The sequence below is a fragment of the Oncorhynchus mykiss genome, chromosome 15 (genome assembly GCF_057628025.1).
Source record: "Oncorhynchus mykiss isolate SJ-2025 chromosome 15, ASM5762802v1, whole genome shotgun sequence".
Taxonomy (NCBI): domain Eukaryota; kingdom Metazoa; phylum Chordata; class Actinopteri; order Salmoniformes; family Salmonidae; genus Oncorhynchus; species Oncorhynchus mykiss.
This window is the reverse complement of record NC_143036.1, coordinates 24,578,597-24,599,195: the sequence shown is the minus strand read 5'-3', so window position 1 is coordinate 24,599,195 and position 20,599 is coordinate 24,578,597. Positions and strand designations below refer to the sequence as shown.

Here is a 20,599-nt window from a genome sequence, read left to right as displayed (position 1 = left end):
GGGGAGGAGGAGAGGGAGAGATGGGGAAGAGGAGAGGAGAGGGAGAGATGGGGAAGAGGAGAGGAGAGGGAGAAATAGGGAGGAGGAGAGGGAGGGATAGGGAGGAGGAGAGGGAGAGATGGGGAGGAGGAGAGGGAGAGATAGGGAGGAGGAGAGGGAGAGATAGGGAGGAGGAGAGGGAGAGATAGGGAGGAGGAGAGGGAGAGATAGAGAGGAGAAGAGGGAGAGATAGGGAGGAGGAGAGGGAGAGATAGGGAGGAGGAGAGGGAGAGATGGGGAGGAGGAGAGGGAGAGATAGGGAGGAGGAGGGGGAGAGATAGGGAGGAGGAGAGGGAGAGATGGGGAGGAGGAGAGGGAGAGATGGGGAGGAGGAGAGGGAGAGATGGGGAGGAGGAGAGGAGAGGGAGAGATGGGGAGGAGGAGAGGAGATGCAGACACCAACTAACCTCTTGGTCCACGTAGCTCTTATGGTCCTTCCAGGCTCTGGATGAAGAGTAGATCTCTCTCTCACAGTGGACGGTGTCATTCATCAGGATGTAGCACCTGTGAGAGGGACGGAGAAGGAGAGAGAGGACAGAGAGGAATCAACTAACCACATTTTACAAATATATTAGTCACAAAGGGCTTAACTGCTTGCCTGACGACTCATTATGAATTTAATTTAGTTGCTCTAGCGATTGCACCGTACATCGGTCTAAACCTGCTGTCCTACAAGTTGTTTGTGCTGATTCATGTTTTGTGTAGGCCGGCTCTTGCCCAAACCATCGGTTTCTGTGACCAATTAGAACGATCAGAATGTGTTCACATTCTCAACAAGTCGGGGAGGAAGGAAATCCAGACTCATGCTGGAGAAGAAACGTTAGTGGGCGTGTATGTCTTCCAAGTGTGCCTTTAGTATAGCTGGGGTATATGTTGGGGTACATACTTGTGTGTGACTTTGACAGAGTTGGGGTACCCCACGGTGTTGGTATCGTCCGCCAGCATCTCCTCTGACCCGTCTTCTGACTCCAGAGCCAACTCCTGGTCCTCCTGCTCATAGTGGCGCTTTCTGATGACACGTCTCCTGACCGCCGACTGGTCGTCTGCCGCAAGGTCAATGTCATAGATCTGCCCTTCAAACTCCACGGACAGAGATCTGGTGGATCTTGTGTGGACGAAACGAGGCCTGTAGCCTAATTGACAACCAAATATCACAGAGAGTTAATTAACAGACTTTTTTCATTTCTTTACCCATGTATGTTGGTATTCGGTATGTGTAATTGGGTATGTATGTCATTAGATCTTGTCCTGTCACTTAATCTGGAAACAAATAGCCCTTTCTGAACTGAATTGAATGTGATAATTCCATGAGCAAAATGTTGCCACCACTAGGTGGTGCCACAACATTCCAAATGACCAGACCATTGATCTACTGTCAGGAGCTATCTCCACCAGACCAGTGATCTAATGTCAGGAGCTATCTCCACCAGACCAGTGATCTAATGTCAGGAGCTATCTCCACCAGACCAGTGATCTAATGTCAGGAGCTATCTCCACCAGACCAGTGATCTAATGTCAGGAGCTATCTCCACCAGACCAGTGATCTAATGACAGGAGCTATCTCCACCTGACCAGTGATCTAATGTCAGGAGCTATCTCCACCAGACCAGTGATCTAATGTCAGGAGCTATCTCCACCAGACCAGTGATCTAATGTCAGGAGCTATCTCCACCAGACCAGTGATCTAATGACAGGGGCTCTATTCGTGCCTCTGTCTCTTCCCTGCATGTGTCTCTTTAGAGCCTGAGTAATCCTGAACAGTAAATCAAAGCTTAGGCTCTGGCAGACATGGACATGGTTGTCATTCACATAGCCCAACATACACAGCTTTAAATACAGAGTGGTAAGTCCACAGATGGATATATGTTACCATAACTGTCCATCTCCATTCTCTATGCCCCTGTAACAACATCTACCCAGCTACCATTGAGCAAGCTGGCTCAGGACACTACTCCCTGGCCTGGACCACCCTCAGCCCCATCCCCATCCCCAGCCTCCACCCTCATCCCACCACTCTACTCACCTCGTCCTCCAGAGGAAGGTGGGAACTGGCGGTGTGAGCGCCCCGGGCGGTCGGACCTGGAGGGTTTGTCGAGGCTGCTGTCAGGGCCACAGTCGCAAGGGTCCCTCTGCCGGCTGTCGTAGCTGCTGCGGGACCTGAGGCTCCGGACCCTCTTCCTGGGGCCTTCCTTCAGACCACCTCCCTTACACTTCTGGATACGCCACTTCCCTGTGATCTCCTCCACACAGTGCCACTTCTGTAGAGGAGAGACAAGGAGGGTTATAATAGTGGTGGATGATTTGAGTTATGGTTTTTACTCCACTCCAATGTAAAGGTCTTTGAAGACATTGAATGTGTCTCAAATGGCACCCCATAAAAGTAGTGCACGATATAGGAAATTGGGTGCCATTTGGGAAACAGATTGACTCTTTGTGCTTTGTTAACATCGCGAGAATCGCTACTATAGTGTATTTCTTAATGAAATCGCGCTCTTTCTCATCATGACTTTGTCAACAGATGCGCTTTCTCGGAGTCCGTGCCAGAACAACACGTATGTTGGACTGCTGTATTCAATGGGGGAAAAAGTTGAACTGAAAACGAACTGTTCCCTTCGAGTCTCATATGGAAAGTGGGACAACGGGAGCGAGACATTGATTCCTAATTGAGCCCAAGGCCTTTCCTTTCCTCTGCATTACATTTACAGACTTCCAGACAGCACAGTGCTTCTGACAGACAGACATCTCAACCAGATCACAGACGGACGTGGTGGGAAACAGAATCCCAAAACTGAAGAGAAAGATAAACCAGAACCACCACATCAAATGAATTGGATCAGTCTGCTGTCTGTAAACCAAGTGAAAAACCCTTTCCCTCTGTCTTTCTCTCCGTCTCGCTCTCGCGGTCTCTCACCATCTCTTGGTCTCGCTCTCCCGCTGTCTCTCTCTCTCTCCATCTCTCGGTCTCTCGCTTGCTCCCTCTGTCTATACCGCTTTCTGTCGCTGTCTCACTCTCTGTCTCTTTCTTTACCTGTCTATCCATCTCTTTTTTTACCTGTCTCTCTCTCTGTCTCTGTCTCTTTCTTTACCTGTCTATCCATCTCTTTTTTTACCTGTCTCTCTCTCTGTCTCTGTCTCTTTCTTTACCTGTCTCTCTCTCCGTCTCTGTCTCTATCTTTACCTGTCTATCCATCTCTTTCTTTACCTGTCTCTCTCTCTGTCTCTGTCTCTTTCTTTACCTGTCTCTCTTCGTCTCTGTCTCTTTCTTTACCTGTCTCTCTCTTCGTCTCTGTCTCTTTCTTTACCTGTCTCTCTCTTCGTCTCTGTCTCTTTCTTTACCTGTCTCTCTCTCTGTCTCTGTCTCTTTCTTTACCTGTCTATCCATCTCTTTCTTTACCTGTCTCTCTCTCCGTCTCTGTCTCTTTCTTTACCTGTCTATTCATCTCTTTCTTTACCTGTCTCTCTCTCTGTCTCTGTCTCTTTCTTTACCTGTCTCTCTCTCCGTCTCTGTCTCTTTCTTTACCTGTCTCTCTCTCCGTCTCTGTCTCTTTCTTTACCTGTCTCTCTTCGTCTCTGTCTCTTTCTTTACCTGTCTCTCTCTTTGTCTCTGTCTTTACCTGTCTCTCTCCGTCTCTGTCTCTTTCTTTACCTGTCTCTCTCTTCGCCTCTGTCTCTTTCTTTACCTGTCTCTCTCTCCGTCTCTGTCTCTTTCTTTACCTGTCTATTCATCTCTTTCTTTACCTGTCTCTCTCTCTGTCTCTGTCTCTTTCTTTACCTGTCTCTCTCTCCGTCTCTGTCTCTTTCTTTACCTGTCTCTCTCTCCGTCTCTGTCGCTTTCTTTACCTGTCTCTCTCTTCGTCTCTGTCTCTTTCTTTACCTGTCTCTCTCTCCGTCTGTCTCTTTCTTTACCTGTCTCTCTCTCCGTCTCTGTCTCTTTCTTTACCTGTCTCTCTCTCCGTCTCTGTCTCTTTCTTTACCTGTCTATCCATCTCTTTCTTTACCTGTCTCTCTCTCTGTCTCTGTCTCTTTCTTTACCTGTCTCTCTCTTCGTTTCTGTCTCTTTCTTTACCTGTCTCTCTCTTCGTCTCTGTCTCTTTCATTACCTGTCTCTCTCTTCGTCTCTGTCTCTTTTTCCATCTCCCTGTCTCTTTCTTTACCTGTCTCCCTGTCTGTCTATGTTCCAAATGCCCAGCTGCATCGCCAGCATAATCTAGTTAGTGGTGCACATCCACAATGTCTCCTACCCCCAACTCCATGAATCAGTCAAGTTGAAAGGGGAGGGGGGGGGGGGGGGGGTAAAATAAAGTGAAAGCTCATTCGGCTAAGTAAGTAATGTGATAATTTGGCTTAAAGTGTTTGGGGTTGCATCCCAAATAACACCCTAGTCCCTATATAGTGCACTAGAGTGACCAGGGCCTACTACCTTTTGACTCTGGTCAAAAGTAGTGGACTATATTGTGAATAGGGTGCAGTTTAGGATGTAGGTTGGAGGGGGGGACATATCTGCGGACCATGGCAGTGCAGACGGTTGCTCGCTGCCTGGTGAGTGTGGGAACGAGAGTGCCAAACAAAGGACTATGGGTAGGATCGGGTTTCCTCTGTGGACCACTCACTCAGACGCTCACTGACAGACAGCTGACTGACAGATGGCCCTGACAGCCATGTTATATCAAGAGGGCAAGGGAGGGAGGAACAGAGTCGGAAGGAGGGGAGAGGGGGCGGGGAGGGAGAGAGAGAGAGAGAGAGAGGCTTGCTGTCTGTGCAGTGCTTTTAGGACTTTTCAGCCACATTCCACTCTGACAGACTGTGAAAAACAGTGAGTGAGTGAGTGAGTGAGTGAGTGAGTGAGTGAGTGAGTGAGAGAGTGAGAGAGAGAGAGAGAGAGGAGACCCTACCAGCTGAGACTTGCTCTAGAAGTGCCAGACCCAAACTGCTACAGCTCTTGCAGACTGACACACATGATTCATTAATTTACAGATTGAGAGAGATAGCCTGCTGCAAATGAACTGGGTGAATGGAACCTTGAGTTTATGACATCTATAAATACAAACGTTCCCGTCCCAAATGGCACATTTAGTGCACTATTTTTGACCTGGATCGGTAGGGCTCTGGTCAAAAGTAGTGCACTATATAAGGAATAGGGTTCGGTTTGGGACAGCCACCTTACTAAGCCACTCATATTCTTCCCACAGTCACACAGTCCTATAGGCTGTCATACTGCCCTTTCACTCTGAAAACACTTCCAAGGTCCCCATGTCCTTTAGGTAACAGTTGCTGTTGTCCACTCCCCTTTAAATACATTGACCGCAAAGGCTTTGAAGTGCTTTAAGCTTTAGCCCTCCCCTTTAAATCATGGATTTGACCCTTGGTGGACAGGTGTCTACTGACCACAGACCCGTGTGTGTGTGTGTGTGTGTGTGTTCTAACCAGCTGTTTTAAGACTTTAATAGACTTTCCCTCCATATTGTTCTTTCTAAAGGAACACCCCACAGAGACAGAGGGAGGCTACTAACTAGGAGACTCGGTTAAATAATACCAGACAAGGGCTATAGCTAGCTAGGACTAAACCTCCACATGTATGTGTTGTAATTACACATTCGCTGGTTGCATACGCTGCATGCACACGCACACGCACACACACTAAACCATCACCCCCCCCCCCCCTTGCAATCTTGCATGCTATTTAAAGACTAAAGCGGGTTCCCCCACATAACACATTGGATTTCCTCAACTTCTTTGTTTCAGTAACAATCTTTTCCATACAGTATAATTCCTCTTCTGCGTTGTAGTCTGTCCTAGCCAAAGCACACAGCAGCCATAGACTCTGCAGCCAGCCATAAGTCAAATAGCCATTTACTGCAAATGTCCAGTAATTGGACATTTTTGTACCGTTTGAACGAGGGACTAATTTTTCTCTGGGACCCTTTCATCCCAAACCCATTAAAAGGCTGGCAGGTCCTGGTAGAACAGCCACACAGACACACAGCCACACACACACACACAGCCACACACACAGCCACACACACAGCCACACACACAGCCACACACACACACACACACACACACACACACACACACACACACACACACACACACACACACACACACACACACACTCTTTAGTGGTTAGACCAGCTACTAACCACTGGTGTACAGCCACAGAGTTGGCAGACCTGAACAATACAAATTGGTCCAATGTTCAGGTAGCAGCCAGCAGGGCTTTCTAATGTGAACCAGGCAGCTTGTAAGTGTGCACATGTAAGACGTAATTCTTCATTAAAGACAGCAACAGGGGAAACTCTGTCCACATTCAGGTGGGTGTGTGTTTCAGGGAACCTCGTTACACACTCTATGGTGTGTGTGTGTGTGTGTTATGGTTGAATGGCGGGAACCCGGTTGCCGAGATTGATGGACCAAAACCACTCTCTTTTCCCGGGATAAATAACTGCGAGAAACCGGTGAATTATAATAAATTATTTATATGAACAGCACGGCATGAAATTGAGCTTAAATGATATGCCATGTCTAAATCAGACTCCCCTGCGGCAGCTGCATGACCAATCATCAACGCTCAGGGTGGGGACGGACAGCCCATCTCAGTATGAAACTCAGTTCACCATGCATGTTGACCAATCATCAACGCTCAGGGTGGGGACGGACAGCCCATCTCAGTATGAAACTCAGTTCACAACGCATGTTGACCGATCATCTCATCCTGGTGACACTTTTTCTTGTGATGGGTAGCCCTACATTTGCTGCAACACTATGCTATAGTAATATAAAGACCAAATGCGCATCTAATTTACCCATCTCCATCTGGCTTTGTTTTTTTGGTGTGTAAATATCATACTTAAAAAAAAAAATTCTGCAACTACGGACTTTTAAAACAGCCGTTGCTTTCATACCGTTAAATCAGTGCAGGCGCGAGCAATCTCTTACAGTCTCTCTCTCCATCAACTCCATTCAAATTGCATCCAACATAGTTCATCCTGTTCCAGATTGAGACATAGACCTATATACACAATACCAGTCAAAAGCTTGGACACAGCTACTCATGCAAGGGCTTTTCTTTATTTGGACTATTTCCTATATTGTAGAATAATAGTAAAGACAAACTATTAAATAACACACACGGAATCATGTAAATCAAAAAGGTGTTAAACTAATCAAATATATTTTAGCCACCCTTTGCCTTTATGACAGCTTTGCACACTCTTGCCATTCTCTCAACCAGCTTCATGAGGAAGTCACCTGGAATGCATTTCAATTAACAGGTGTGCCTTGTTAAAAGTTCATTTGTGGATTTTTTTCCCTTGTTAATGCGTTTGAGACAATCAGTTGTGTTGGGACTAGGTAGGGGGGTATACAGAAGATAGCCCTATTTGGTAAAAGAACAGCTCAAATAGGCCAGGAGAACGACAGTCCATCATTACTTTAAGACATGAAGTAAATACAGAAAATGTCAAGAACTTTGAACGTTTCTTCAAGTGCAGTCTCAAAAACCTTCAAGTGCTATGGTGACTCTGGCTCGCATGAGGACCGCCACGATAAAGGGAGACCCAGAGTTACCTCTACTGCAGAGAACAAGTTAAGTTAGAGTTAGAGTTACCAGCCTCAGAAATTGCAGCCCAAATAAATGCTTCACAGAGTTCAAGTAACAGACACATCTCAACATCAACTGTTCAGAGGAGACTGCATGAATCAGGCCTTCATAGTCTAATTGCTGCAAAGAAACCACTACTAAAGGACACCAATAAGAAGAGGAGACTTGCTTGGGCTAAGAAACACCAGTGGAGATCTGTTCTTAAGTCTGATGCGTCCAAATTTGAGATTTTTGGTTCCAACCACCGTGTCTTTATGAGACGCAGAGTAGGTGAACAGATGATCTCCACCTGTGTGGTTCCCACCGTGAAGCATGGAGGAGGAGGTGTGATGGTGCTTTGCTAGTGACTCTATCTATGATTTATTTAGAATTCAAGGCACACTTAACCAGCATGGCTACCACAGCATTCTGCAGCGATACGCCATCCCATCTTGATTGCGCTTAGTGGGACTATAATTTAATTTAAACAGGACAATGACACAAAACACACCTCCAGGCTGTGTAAGGGCTATTTGACCAAGAAGGAGAGTGATGGAGTGCTGCATCAGATGACCTGGCTTCCACATTCACCCGACCTCAACCTTCAGTCTGCGATAAGTTGGACCGGGTTATCCATAATAAGCTAATTACCGATGGCCTTAAAAAACGCACCTAAGCTCTTGGAGTCCCATGCAGGAAAATCTAGACAAGAATAGCTTGCTGGACATCATTTTTTTAGCATTTCTTAGACCAATAGACTTTGCGAATAGGGACGCAAGCGCTTGTTTGCTGAATGTTTCAAAGAAGAGCGATGGCGGTCGGCTATAGCAGTTATTTATTCAGAGCCATAACCATGTAATCTTCTTGAAGAGAAGTGAATGCCCTCAAGAATATCCTTAGAATGTATTTAAGAGTTGAAAGCGAGGAAGGAATGAAGGAAAAATAGAGAGAGAAAGAGGAGGTAGGCTAATAACATTAGGGGAAATATTATGAAAGGTGGGCCTAAATATGCGCCAGCCTTCTAATTATAGTGTTATATTTCAAAATTAAAATCTACATTTGCTCGCCTATTGTTGTAACTTTGTAGGCCTCGTGCTGCAGCAGAATCTCGTGCTCTCTCCCTGCTTCATCGTGGTCGGAACTATGCGTGTAATTCAAGTTCATATAATATAATACAGTAATACAGTTCACACTCAAAAGGATGAGCCTAGTGGAGCTAGTTTCATTGATTTACCCAAGAGAGCATACTCTATAGCTAGCTAGCTTGCAATCTGCAGTATCCTTTATCATATACGTAGTGAGTAATGGCACAGTCATTTGGGCTTGGGCCTGGGCTTTTGAATGACACTTCCAGTTTTGGCGGGAAATACAGGGTTACCCGGGAGAAAAGGGATTTATTCTCGGGGTGGAACATTTGTAAAATACCGTGAAAATATTCAATGCTAGTGTGTGTGGGTATGAGTGTTTTTGTGTGTGCATGTGCGTGTGTGTGAATACACATACCTGCCCAGGCTGTTGGCAGGGCGTCTGGAACTCTGCCTGTTGACACACCTCTTTGACCTTCTTGTACTTGGGCAGGCTGTTGGTGTGAGGGGTGGTTGGACTGCCTCCACCATCCTCCTTCTGCCTCAGGAGTTTACTGTAGAGGAACACAGGAGAGGGACAAGTCAGGTTAGGGGACAGTTATTGGTTAGGACAGTGGTAGAGTTGAGGGTTAGAGTAGGGGCAGGCTATTGGTGTGCTGGGTGTTGAACTGCCTCTTCCATCCTCGTCCTTCCTCAGGAGTTTACTGCAGACAGGAGGGACCGGGGAGGGTTAGGAGTTGTAGTCAGTTTTTTTAATTATTTTAAACAAGCTGTGTGTTTGAAAATCTACGTAGAAGAAGCTTCCCATGCCAGGCCTCCACTCTAATGACCTGCGTCCCAAATGGCACACTATTCCATATATAGTGCACTTCTTTCAACCATAGGGCCCTGGTTAAAAGTTGCGCACGATATAGGGAATAGGGCCCAATTTGGGTCGCAGACATTGACTGGTGTTGCAGTAGGCCTCCTGCCTTCCAGCTGCTGTTTGTGTGATGGGGTAATTAAGGACAGAACACTGCTGTGCCTGAAATGAAAGACTGATGACCTCTGACCTGTAGGGCTTTAGGCTGTTTAATCCACCATGTGTATGACGCCTGAACACTGGGGTTTTTCATCGGATGCATCCCAAATGGCACCCTATTCCCTATATAGTGTACTACTTTACCCATAGGGCTCTAGTCAAAAGCAGTGCACTATGTAGGTAATATGGTGCCATTTGGAACAGATACATACTTTATGAATGTTGAGATAAGCCTCTCTAGACCCTCCACTGTGTTACTATACAATGGAGAGAATATACGGAGCTATCCATCACAGTACTATTGTATGTCTGCTTCCCAATTGGCGCCCTATTCCCTATATAGTGAACTACCTTTGACCATAACCCAATGGGCCCTGGTCAAAAGTAATGCACCAGATGGGAAAAAGGTTGCCATTTGAGAGACACCCCCTCGCCCTCTGTTACTCAACAATGGAGAGAATCTACTGAGCCATCCATCAGGCTTCTACTGGGGTCGGTGTTCAACCTCAGCATACTGATAGCCCAGTCAGTGTTAGCCTGTTCCTGTTTCAAAACTACTGAGCCATCCATCACTTTGCTATTGTGGTGTACACTACATGGCCAAAAGTATGTAGACACCTGCTCGTCGAACATCTCATAGAGAGCTACATTAGCTTCTGTAACTTCTCAGTTTCCTTTAACCTGTCAGACAGGACAAGACAATACAGGACAGCAGTCACAGACACTCTCAAAGGCAAGGCGACAGGTTGTACTTTAGGGTCACAGTGTTCTGTTGTCATAGTTGTTATGCCTGTGCATCCGGAGAATGCAGTCAGGGTTGGCAGTGCGGGTTGGCAGTATAGTTGACTGTTGGTTGGCAGGGCCGTGTGGGTCTAAGGGGTAGAGTGGTGCCAGTGTGCCAAAGCCAGGAGGAGGTCAATGTGCTTTGCGCAGGGTAGAGCTGGCCAGGGCTGTGTAGGGCTGGCCAGGGCTGTGTAGGGCTGGCCAGGGCTGTGTAGGGCTGGCCAGGGCTGGGCAGAGCTGGCCAAGGCTGGGCAGAGCTGGCCAGGGCTGGGCAGAGATGGCCAGGGCTGGGCAGAGCTTGCCAGGGCTGGGCAGAGCTGGCCAGAGCTGGGCAGAGCTGGCCAGAGCTGGGTAGAGATGGCCAGGGCTGGGTAGAGATGGCCAGGGCTGTGTAGGGCTGTGTAGGGCTGGCCAGGGCTGTGTAGGGCTGGGCAGAGCTGGCCAGGGCTGGGCAGAGCTGGCCAGGGCTGGGCAGAGATGGCCAGGGCTGGGCAGAGCTGGCCAGGGCTGGGCAGAGCTGGCCAGGGCTGGGCAGAGCTGGCCAGGGCTGGGTAGAGATGGCCAGGGCTGGGTAGAGATGGCCAGGGCTGGGTAGAGATGGCCAGGGCTGGGTAGAGATGGTCAGGGCTGGGTAGAGATGGCCAGGGTGAGTGGTGGTGTGAAGCTGGGCTGGGCCAGATGCCCGGCCTGGCTTTCCTGGCACTCGGAGGACACAAAGTAGCGTTAGTGTAGATGTAGCTGCCGTCCGCTAGCTTAGACCGTAGTTAAAGCTAAAATTACAGCCGAGGACAGTTGTAAATACCTCACTATCAACAGGTTTCTGTACATAGAAATATGAGGGTATAGGAAGTAGGTATTGCTCAATAACACTATCATTTCAAGCACTTTATGGCAGGGAACTAAACAGAGCAGTGAATGAGCCGGAGGGAATGGCTTTAGATAATCTTCAGCGTGAGGGGTTGAACCCCAAACGGCACAAAGGTTTCTCTCCTGCTACATGTCTCAGAGCTGGGAGGTTTCCTTCAGTGTGCCCCTGGCATTACCGCAGCTCAGAGTGTTCACAGATACAGACAACGCCTATAGAAACACACCAGGTCATATTCCGACTCTGTGCTGTAGGCCTCGGTTCTCTCACGACTGGCGTGCTCACTCACGAATGCTTCTTTACACACAGTGGCAGCAACACGTCCTGTGCGTGTGTGTCGTATGAGACTTCCTGTCCTTCCTCAGGTATCATCAGACGATGTCGAACACCACAGCCCACGTCGATGTTGTGCATGTATAACTCCGCTGCTCTGCCATGCTTGTATCCGGCCGGCTCCCCTCCCATCAACCAGAGCAAGGACACACAGACAGACAGGGACAACACCAGGTTACCGTCTGCCTCCAAAATGGCACTCTATTCCCTATATAGTGCACTATATAGGGAATAGGGTGCAATTTGAGACACAGACACTGTCTCAAATGGCACTCTATTCCCTAAATAGTGCACTATATAGGGAATAGGGTGCAATTTGAGACACAGACACTGTCTCTCTTCCCAGCCTTAAACACTTGCAACACAGGCCCCACACAAGGAGGAGAAAGGCAATTTATATGTCCCAAATGGTATTCCCTATGTAGGGAACACATTTTGACCAGGGCTTCTAAGTCTCTGAGTCTTACTGACACACAGCACAGGGGCCTGGGCCTGGGCTTGGCTGTGATCACGTTTTCTATTGCTGTCCCTATGGCGCTCTAGTCGAAGGTAGTGCATTATATAGGGAGTAAGGTACTATTTGGGTCACAGCCTCGGTCTCCCACATTGGAAATGCAGGCCCAAAAGAGCAGGCTGACAGACAAAGATGTCCCTTTAAAGCACCGTGTGCCCACGCCTGCCTGTGAGAACTGTTTCGATGCACCAGGCAGGCGTATATAGATCCTAGCATAGATCAAACAATGCTAAAAATGATATTCCCAACCTTCTCCCTCACGGTCTCCCAACACACTGTGGCCTGGAAGTGTCTGTCAGGCAGAAAGTGTGCGCGCGCGTGTGTATGTACAGTATGTGTAATAAATAAGTGGAAAGAATGTCTGGTTCGCTGTGAGGACGAGCATTCACACACCTATGGGTAACCTTATGGGCCCTGGTCAAAGGAAGTGCACTATATAGGGAATAGGGTGCTATTTGGGATGAAGACTGTGTGAATGCTCGTCCGCTGCCTGACACGTTTGGGATTCAACTAAATGTACAATTAGTGTCACAAATTTCTGTACTAACTGCTGACTTGGATCTGTGGTGTTGTGTGTGCCTTTTGCATGCATGCATGTCTTTGTGTGTGTATATGTGCATTCATGTGTGTGTGTGTGTGTGTGTGTGTGTGTGTGTGTGTGTGTGTGTGTGTGTGTGTGTGTGTGTGTGTGTGTGTGTGTGTGTGTGTGTGTGTGTGTGTGTGTGTGTGTGTGTGTGTGTGTGTGTGTGTGGGGGTGTGGGTGCGTGCAGGGGATAGGAAGAAAGGACATCAGTTTACCCTCTCTCCACTAGGAATGTGTCCCTCCAGACTTTGGGTTTCCGATTGGGTTTGAATCTGGAAAAACAAAATCCACTTTAGTCCGTGTAATTCACATGGGCCTGCCTGTGAACTTACCAATGTGTGCATCCCAAATGGCAACCTATTTCTTATTTAGTGCACTACTTTTATTTAGTGCACTACAGGGTTACCGTGTAGCACACTATATAGGGAAAAGAGTGCCATTTGGAATACACACCATGAGCTATGTTGGTCTTCAGTGTACAGCCAGACAGAGTAAGTTATTATACAAGAGGATTCTAGTATTGCTGAGGTTTTGTGGAGAAGCGATAACGAACTGAAATTTGTTCTGTATGTTATGTATACTTTCTTTTTCCTTGCCATAGTGCTAAAAACTTTAAGGGGAATCTGGCATTCAAACCACAAAGTGGATGTACCAATCCCAGACTGTCCCTTTAAGATTCCATGAATGTTCAAAGATTGTCCAATTAGCTTTTTGGGGGGCAGATTTCACCCACATAAAAATGCACATTATAAGTTTCTCTTGTATAAAAATACAAACTTTGTCCTTAGGGGACATCATGGTGAAATTCGGATGGCAGTCCATGTGTAGCTGTTGATAAAGATATGAATAAGAAAATAGAATCCAAATATGTGTCCATGTGTACCTGTTGCCAGTTTTCTCATGCTCCAGTAGTTGGAGGATGGACTTCCCATCCATGTCTGGAGGAGTGTCCAGCCCAGCGATGTGTAGGATAGTGGGAGCCAGGTCAATGTTCAACACCAGTTGAGTGTTCCTGTGGAGAAACAAACACCATAAATAACACCAACATAAACAACAACATAGACACCATAAACAACACCACCATAAACACCAACACCATAAACAACAACAACAACACCATAAACACCACCACCATAAACAACAACATAGACACCATAAACAACACCACCATAAACACCACCACCATAAACAACCACACCAACACCATAAACAACCACACCAACACCATAAACAACAACAACAACAACACCATAAACACCACCACCATAAACAACAACATAGACACCATAAACAACACCACCATAAACACCAACACCATAAACAACAACAACAACACCATAAACACCACCACCATAAACAACAACATAGACACCATAAACAACACCACCATAAACACCATCACCATAAACAACCACACCAACACCATAAACAACCACACCAACACCATAAACAACAACAACAACACCATAAACACCACCACCATAAACAACAACATAGACACCATAAACAACACCACCATAAACACCACCACCATAAACAACAACATAGACACCATAAACAACACCACCATAAACACCATCACCATAAACAACCACACCAATGTCATAAACAACCACACCAACACCATAATCAACAACAACATAGACACTATAAACAACACCGCCATAAACACCAACACCACAAACAACCACACCAACACCATGAACATCCACACCAACACCATAATCAACCACACCAACACCATAATCAACAACAATACCAAATGTTGTGACACTTTGCTCTTGAAAGTCCAATATCTTGAAATCATGACTGCTGAGGTGCAAAACATTTTGGGACTGTATCAACAGAGGGTCCGAATGAAGAAAAATACCACGTTTTTGAGTGGAGTTACTCTTTAATGCTGAGTGCCAAACAAAGTGGCATTGAGTTCCATTTTCAGTGTAATTTGGTATTGTTGTTGGTTATGTTAAGATAGTTTTTTGAGTGGATTTGTCCTTTAAGGAGAAAGATCGGGGGTAAAGCTCTGGAACAGACTAGCGTCCTGTTCAGGGGGTGTACTTGTACATCAAGCAGCCTCACGCTACGCTACGGCCAGGTCTGGCTTGGACGAGGCTTACTTACACTGCTCCAGGCTCGACGTTGGGCCCTCTGAGGAAGAAGGGTACTCGGATGTCAAAGTCATAGGGCATTGACTTCCCCTTTACCAGTCCAAACTGACCGATGTGATAGCCATGGTCAGCAGTATAGATTACATAGGTGTTGTCCAGCTCTCCACTCTCTACCAACATCTCATATACCTGGGGAAAACACAGTCGTGTGTGTGTGAGCAAGGAATAGACACAAAGAGACAAATAGACAAACGCACACCTCATGAGCTTATTACTACTGCACATAGAGTACCAGTCAAAAGTTTGGACACACCTAATCATTCCAGTTTTTTTCTTGATCTTTTACTATTTTCTTTATTGTAGAATAATAGTGAAGACATCAAAACTATGAAATAACACATATGGAATCATGTAGTAACCAAAAAAGTGTTAAAGAAATCCAAAATATATTTTATATTTGAGATTCAGTCAAAGTAGCCCACCCTTTGCCTTGATGACAGCTTTGCACAGTATCTCCCTCCCCACACAAATTACAACTAGAAAGTGTAGCTAGAAACAGATTGTCTTGCCTTCTGAACAGAGTCGTCCACTGACATGAGCGTCTGTAGTCTCTTCCTGTGTAGGAAGTTAGTGAATTCCATGTGGATGGGCCTCATGGGGCCGGTGTACTGCATGATCCAGTGTTTATCCATGTTTGGGGCGTAGTTATAACTGGGGGTGCTGCGGAGAGGAGAGGAAACACAAAATGGTTAGTTAAAGATCTTGTTTTTACCCATTCTGTTCTCTGTACATCAGTTTAGATGACAAAGAGGAGGTTGGTGAAGGGGACGACTCATAATAATGGCTGGAGTGAAGCTTGATGTGTTTGATAACATTCCATTTCATTCTGTTCCAGCCTTTAAATGGAGAGGATGGGCTCATCGTAAAGTGCCACCGGTCACCATTGCTTGAGATGCATCCCAAATTCTCCCTATGATGACCTAGACCTTGCAATGCAGAGGCTATGACATACAGAACAAACACAGTGGGTCTGTTCAACCCTCACTAACTGTCCTGGAAATCGAGGAGGCAAGAGAGGCAAAACATGCAAGAGTCATCTGAATACCAACTAGCCATAAAGAAACCCTTTGTGTGTGTGTGTGTGTGTGTGTGTGTGTGTGTGTGTGTGTGTGTGTGTGTGTGTGTGTGTGTGTGTGTGTGTGTGTGTGTGTGTGTGTGTGTGTGTGTGTGTGTGTATGTGTGTGTGTGTGTGTGTGTGTGTGTGTAACCCTTTAAGGTTTCAGCAGTAGTAGTCAGCAACCACCTGTCTGTCATTTCTCAGCCATCTGCAGGTGTCAATGGCTGTTTCCCAAATGGCGCCCTACTCCCTACATACAGTAGTGCACTACTACATTATGTAGGGAATAGGGTGCCATTTTTGGACCACAGGTGTCTGTGGGTTCTACCCTGCTGTCTGCTCTGTTTGACAAGCATCAATAACCAAGATGTTTACTAAGAAAAATTCTCTCCCCCCCTCTCCCTCCATCCCCCCCATCTCCCCCTCCTCTCACACTGAGTCGACAGACCTCTTGGCTCAGAGGAGTCATTTGAGGGTTGGCACATGCTTAAGAAAATAATAGCCGTGTTGGATTCTGGGCCCACAAGTCAAGCTGGTTACAAGCCCTGGACTGTGAAGACAAGACGTGGGTAAACAGAGAGAGAGAGAGTTGTTGGTAGATGTGGAGGTGTAAAGAGACATCAACTGTGGCATTGGCTGGTACAGATGTGTGTGTGTCGTTGCTGGTAGCTGTGAAGAGGTCTATAGAGACAGGTTCAGTACACCTGTCTACTGTGGTGCTGGCTTTTGGTTTAGATGCTGACGAGGAACGTTCCACAGACATCAGGTAGTTCAGACAAGGATATTTCACACGGCATTCCCTGATGCTGCAAATCCTTAGTGCATTTAGCTGTTAGAAGGTTGCACAGTAAAGCAGTTAAACAGCTAAACCCTGTCTGTCGTAAATCAAAAACAGGCGTCTGTAGTTTAAGGGAACGGTTTGATGTTAACGTCATTAACATTCCTGACCCAAGGTGTAGCTCTCCCTCACAAATCACACCCTATTCCCTATGTGATGCACTACTTTTGACGAATGCCCATAGGGGATAGTGTGTCATTTAGGACGAACCCTGGGAATAGGAACAACTCGATTTTTTTATTTAACCTTAATTTAACTAGGCAAGTCAGTTAAGAACAAATTGTTATTTACAGTGATAGCCTACCCTGGCAAAACCCGGACGACGCTGGGCCAATTGTGCGCCAATTGTGCGCCACCCTATGGGACTCCCAATCATGACTGGATGTGATACAGCCTGGATTCGAACCAGGGACTGTAGTGATGCCTCATGCAGTGCCTTAGACCGCTGCGCCACTCGGGAGCCTGGGACGTGAATTAGGAACCTGACAAACCCTCATAGAAAACCACAAGAAGTGTCTAAACATATTCTGACTATGAGCTAGCTACACCTCGGTATTGTGTGGTGTCTGAACAAGACAAAGCTGAACATTTAGCTGTAGGGTGAAAATAACCTTAAACTAAGGGCCTCAACCCCTTGCTCTATCCCAAGCCGAATGTATAGCCCTTTAAATTGTGTGGTGTGGTTGTAGTCTAAGCTGAACACTAACCCTGAGAGCCAGAGAGGTAATCCCAAACTAATACCCTTTAGAACCCTGGAACCCTTCTGTGTCCAAAATGGCACCATATTTCCTATATAGCGCACTACTTTTGACCAGGGCCCATAAGGCTGTGGTCAAAAGTAGTGCACTATATAGGGAATGGAGTGTCATTTGGGAAGCAGCCAGACACTGACCCTGAGAACCTTGACGTATAAAGGTATTGTGTGACAGGTGTATGTGTCCTATAGGCCTCTCCTGATATGAGCTGGGCTCATTCCCCTGACCCCAACATTCCTGGTTCCCTCAGAGGTGCCCAGCCTAGACCCCAGCCCCCGGTGGCCCTGTGCCCAGAGACAAGCCTCTTTGTGGGGCTTATTAGACCTCCTGGCTGGGCGGGTGAAGAACACAATGGAGGTCTGAGGAGGGAAGGGGAGGAGGGCAAGAGTTACCACAACTCAATCAGAGGAAAGGGGAACTTCCATAAGTAAGACGTTAAGCCTGCAACTTGGAGCTCTACTTGGAAAAAGGCTGGTTTGATGCTACTCACAATCTCTGGGTAGGGGAACCATCAATGGTGCACCAATGCCCATGAAGACATGTCACCGACATCAGACCATGCCTGGCACCTGTTCCTCTTCCCACTACACTGACCCTGGTGCTCACCACACACATGGTAACCTTGGCAACCACCTATGACCCCCCCCACCCCACCCAAGAGGCCTAAAACCCTCCCCCCAATATCCCCCACTCTTTCCCTACCTCTACCCACTCACACATCCGGGGGCCTAGTACCCCCAGCCACACCCCCCTCCTGCCTCACCTCCGACCCCCCCCCCCCTCACCACCAACTCTTGGACCCTCAACCCCCCTCCCAAGCCTGGAGGCTTGTGCTAAAAATACATGAATAATGCCACAAAGGCCTGCCTGCTCCAGAACATACAATGCATTCCTCACATCCCTACAGCCATGGGGAGAAGGGGCTGATTGATATAGACAGGGTCAGGATGTCCCAGGGAATGAAAAAGCAGGAAGCGAGAGAGGCAGAGAGGGAGGGAGAGAGAGGGAAGGGAGAGGGGTAGGGGGAAGGGAGAGAGGGAGGGAGGGGGAAGGGAGAGGTAGGGATGAAGGGAGGGATGAAGGGAGAGAGGGTGAGGAAGGGAGAATAGCGGGGGGAGTAGGAAGAGGAGAGAGAGGGACAGAGAGTGTGATAAAGAGAACAAGAAAGAGAGATGGAGAGTGGGAGAGAGAGAGATCATGAATGAAAGGCAGGAGAGTGAAGGACAAAAAGAGAGAACAAACTGCCTAAACCTGACTCTGGTCTCCCACCCTGTTTTCTAGCCTCAGGACACAACTTCCAGGAGTGGAGGAGAGCAGCACAGAGCTGAGGAGGGATATAGAGCAGGGAGGTTGTAAGGGAGGCCGCTGGGTTAGCGCCAATGGAGAGGTCTAGCTTAGCCCTGTTTCGGAACCATAGGAATAGAATCAAAGTTCTATCATGATTCTATTTCTATGATCGGAGGGCTGCCACCGTTCTGATGCTCCTGGATGAGAGCTCCACTACCGTGGGCTTGGCCTGAGAGCTCAGTTTCCTCTCCCAGGAAGATACGTTCCCTGACTATTCTTAGACGATAAATCACATCAGTTTCCCGCTGCCAGTCAGAAGGGTTTGCCAGAGGAGCGTTTTAGCAGCCTGTCATCATCTAACGACCAGGGGAAGGGACTGTATCCCACATGGCACCCTATTCCCTATGTAGTGCACTTCTTTTGACTAGGTCCAATGGGATTGTGGTCAAAAGAAGTGCACTATATATGTAGGGAATAGGGTGCCATTAAGGACACCGTCTTGGAGTACACAGAACTGTAATAATGTTTAGAAAATATGTGGAGGATAATGGCTGCCAATCATAAACCACAGTACTTCAGACTTCGGGAAAATTCCCCATTGCAGCAAATACAGTGTTTGTGTTTGTGTGTGAATCCATGCATCTGTCTGTGTGTGTATGCACGTATCTCTGCGCGCATGTGTGTGTCCGTGCATAGTGTGTCTGACTCACATGTGTTGCGATGCGTTGGGGAACATCTCTGAGTACTGTGGGGCTGAGTCCTCTGGGCCATGGGGGGCAGCGTGGCTGAGGACCATCATCACTGGCCGGTGAGGGTAAACCTTCTTGGACATCCGGAAGAAGTTGATACTGTCGTTGGTGATAAGGTCCGTGAAATAGTCCTGCAACAGGGGGAAACGTAGTATTAAATACTCATTGTGTGGACAAATAGGTTTGTATTGTACAGGTTAGGCTACAAGGGGTGATTCCTTTAGTCCTGGACTTCAGAGCGTGTTTAATGGAGACGATCCATAGAAAGTGCTTCATCGTCTAGGAATTGGCATAATCTGCATCCGGGAAGCCCGACTCAAAAGTTCAAAGTCTCTTATTTTCCAATGTCATGGTTCTTTAACAGCAGGTCAAAGTAACATGGCTGCTGTCTTTTACATGTCATTTAATGCCTTTTAGTTTTTACCTATCCAGGGCTGTCCCCATCCAGGGCTGTCCCCCATCCAGGGCTGTCCCCATCCAGGGCTGTCCCCATCCAGGGCTGTCCCCATCCAGGGCTGTCCCCCATTCAGGGCTGTCCCCCATTCAGGGCTGTCCCCATTCAGGGCTGTCCCCCATCCAGGGCTCTCCCCCATCCAGGGCTGTCCCCCATCCAGGGCTGTCCCCATCCAGGGCTGTCCCCCATCCAGGGCTGTCCCCCATCCAGGGCTGTCCCCCATCCAGGGCTGTCCCCATCCAGGGCTGTCCCCATCCAGGGCTGTCCCCATCCAGGGCTGTCCCCCATCCAGGGCTGTCCCCATCCAGGGCTGTCCCCATCCAGGGCTGTCCCCATCCAGGGCTGTCCCCATCCAGGGCTGTCCCCCATCCAGGGCTGTCCCCATCCAGGGCTGTCCCCATCCAGGGTTTTCCCCCATCCAGGGCTGTCCCCATCCAGGGCTGTCCCCCATCCAGGGCTGTCCCCATCCAGGGCTGTCCCCATCCAGGG

At 47.7% G+C, this 20,599-nt stretch overlaps 1 protein-coding gene across 8 annotated transcripts in view; it reads right to left on the bottom strand.

The window, feature by feature from the left end:
- sulf1 (sulfatase 1) overlaps window positions 1–20,599 on the bottom strand; it is a 69,450-nt gene that overhangs the window by 10,614 nt on the left and 38,237 nt on the right. For all 8 annotated transcript variants that reach the window (XM_036944110.2, XM_036944106.2, XM_090199671.1 and 5 more), the window contains exons 5-13: window positions 19,618–19,787; window positions 15,480–15,630; window positions 14,924–15,099; window positions 13,686–13,814; window positions 13,018–13,074; window positions 9,122–9,257; window positions 2,063–2,297; window positions 926–1,172; window positions 447–543 (exon numbers count right to left, since the gene is read on the bottom strand). In XM_036944110.2, coding sequence (XP_036800005.2) covers window positions 447–543; window positions 926–1,172; window positions 2,063–2,297; window positions 9,122–9,257; window positions 13,018–13,074; window positions 13,686–13,814; window positions 14,924–15,099; window positions 15,480–15,630; window positions 19,618–19,787 — 1,398 coding nt within the window. The remainder of the gene's footprint in view (window positions 1–446; window positions 544–925; window positions 1,173–2,062; window positions 2,298–9,121; window positions 9,258–13,017; window positions 13,075–13,685; window positions 13,815–14,923; window positions 15,100–15,479; window positions 15,631–19,617; window positions 19,788–20,599) is intronic.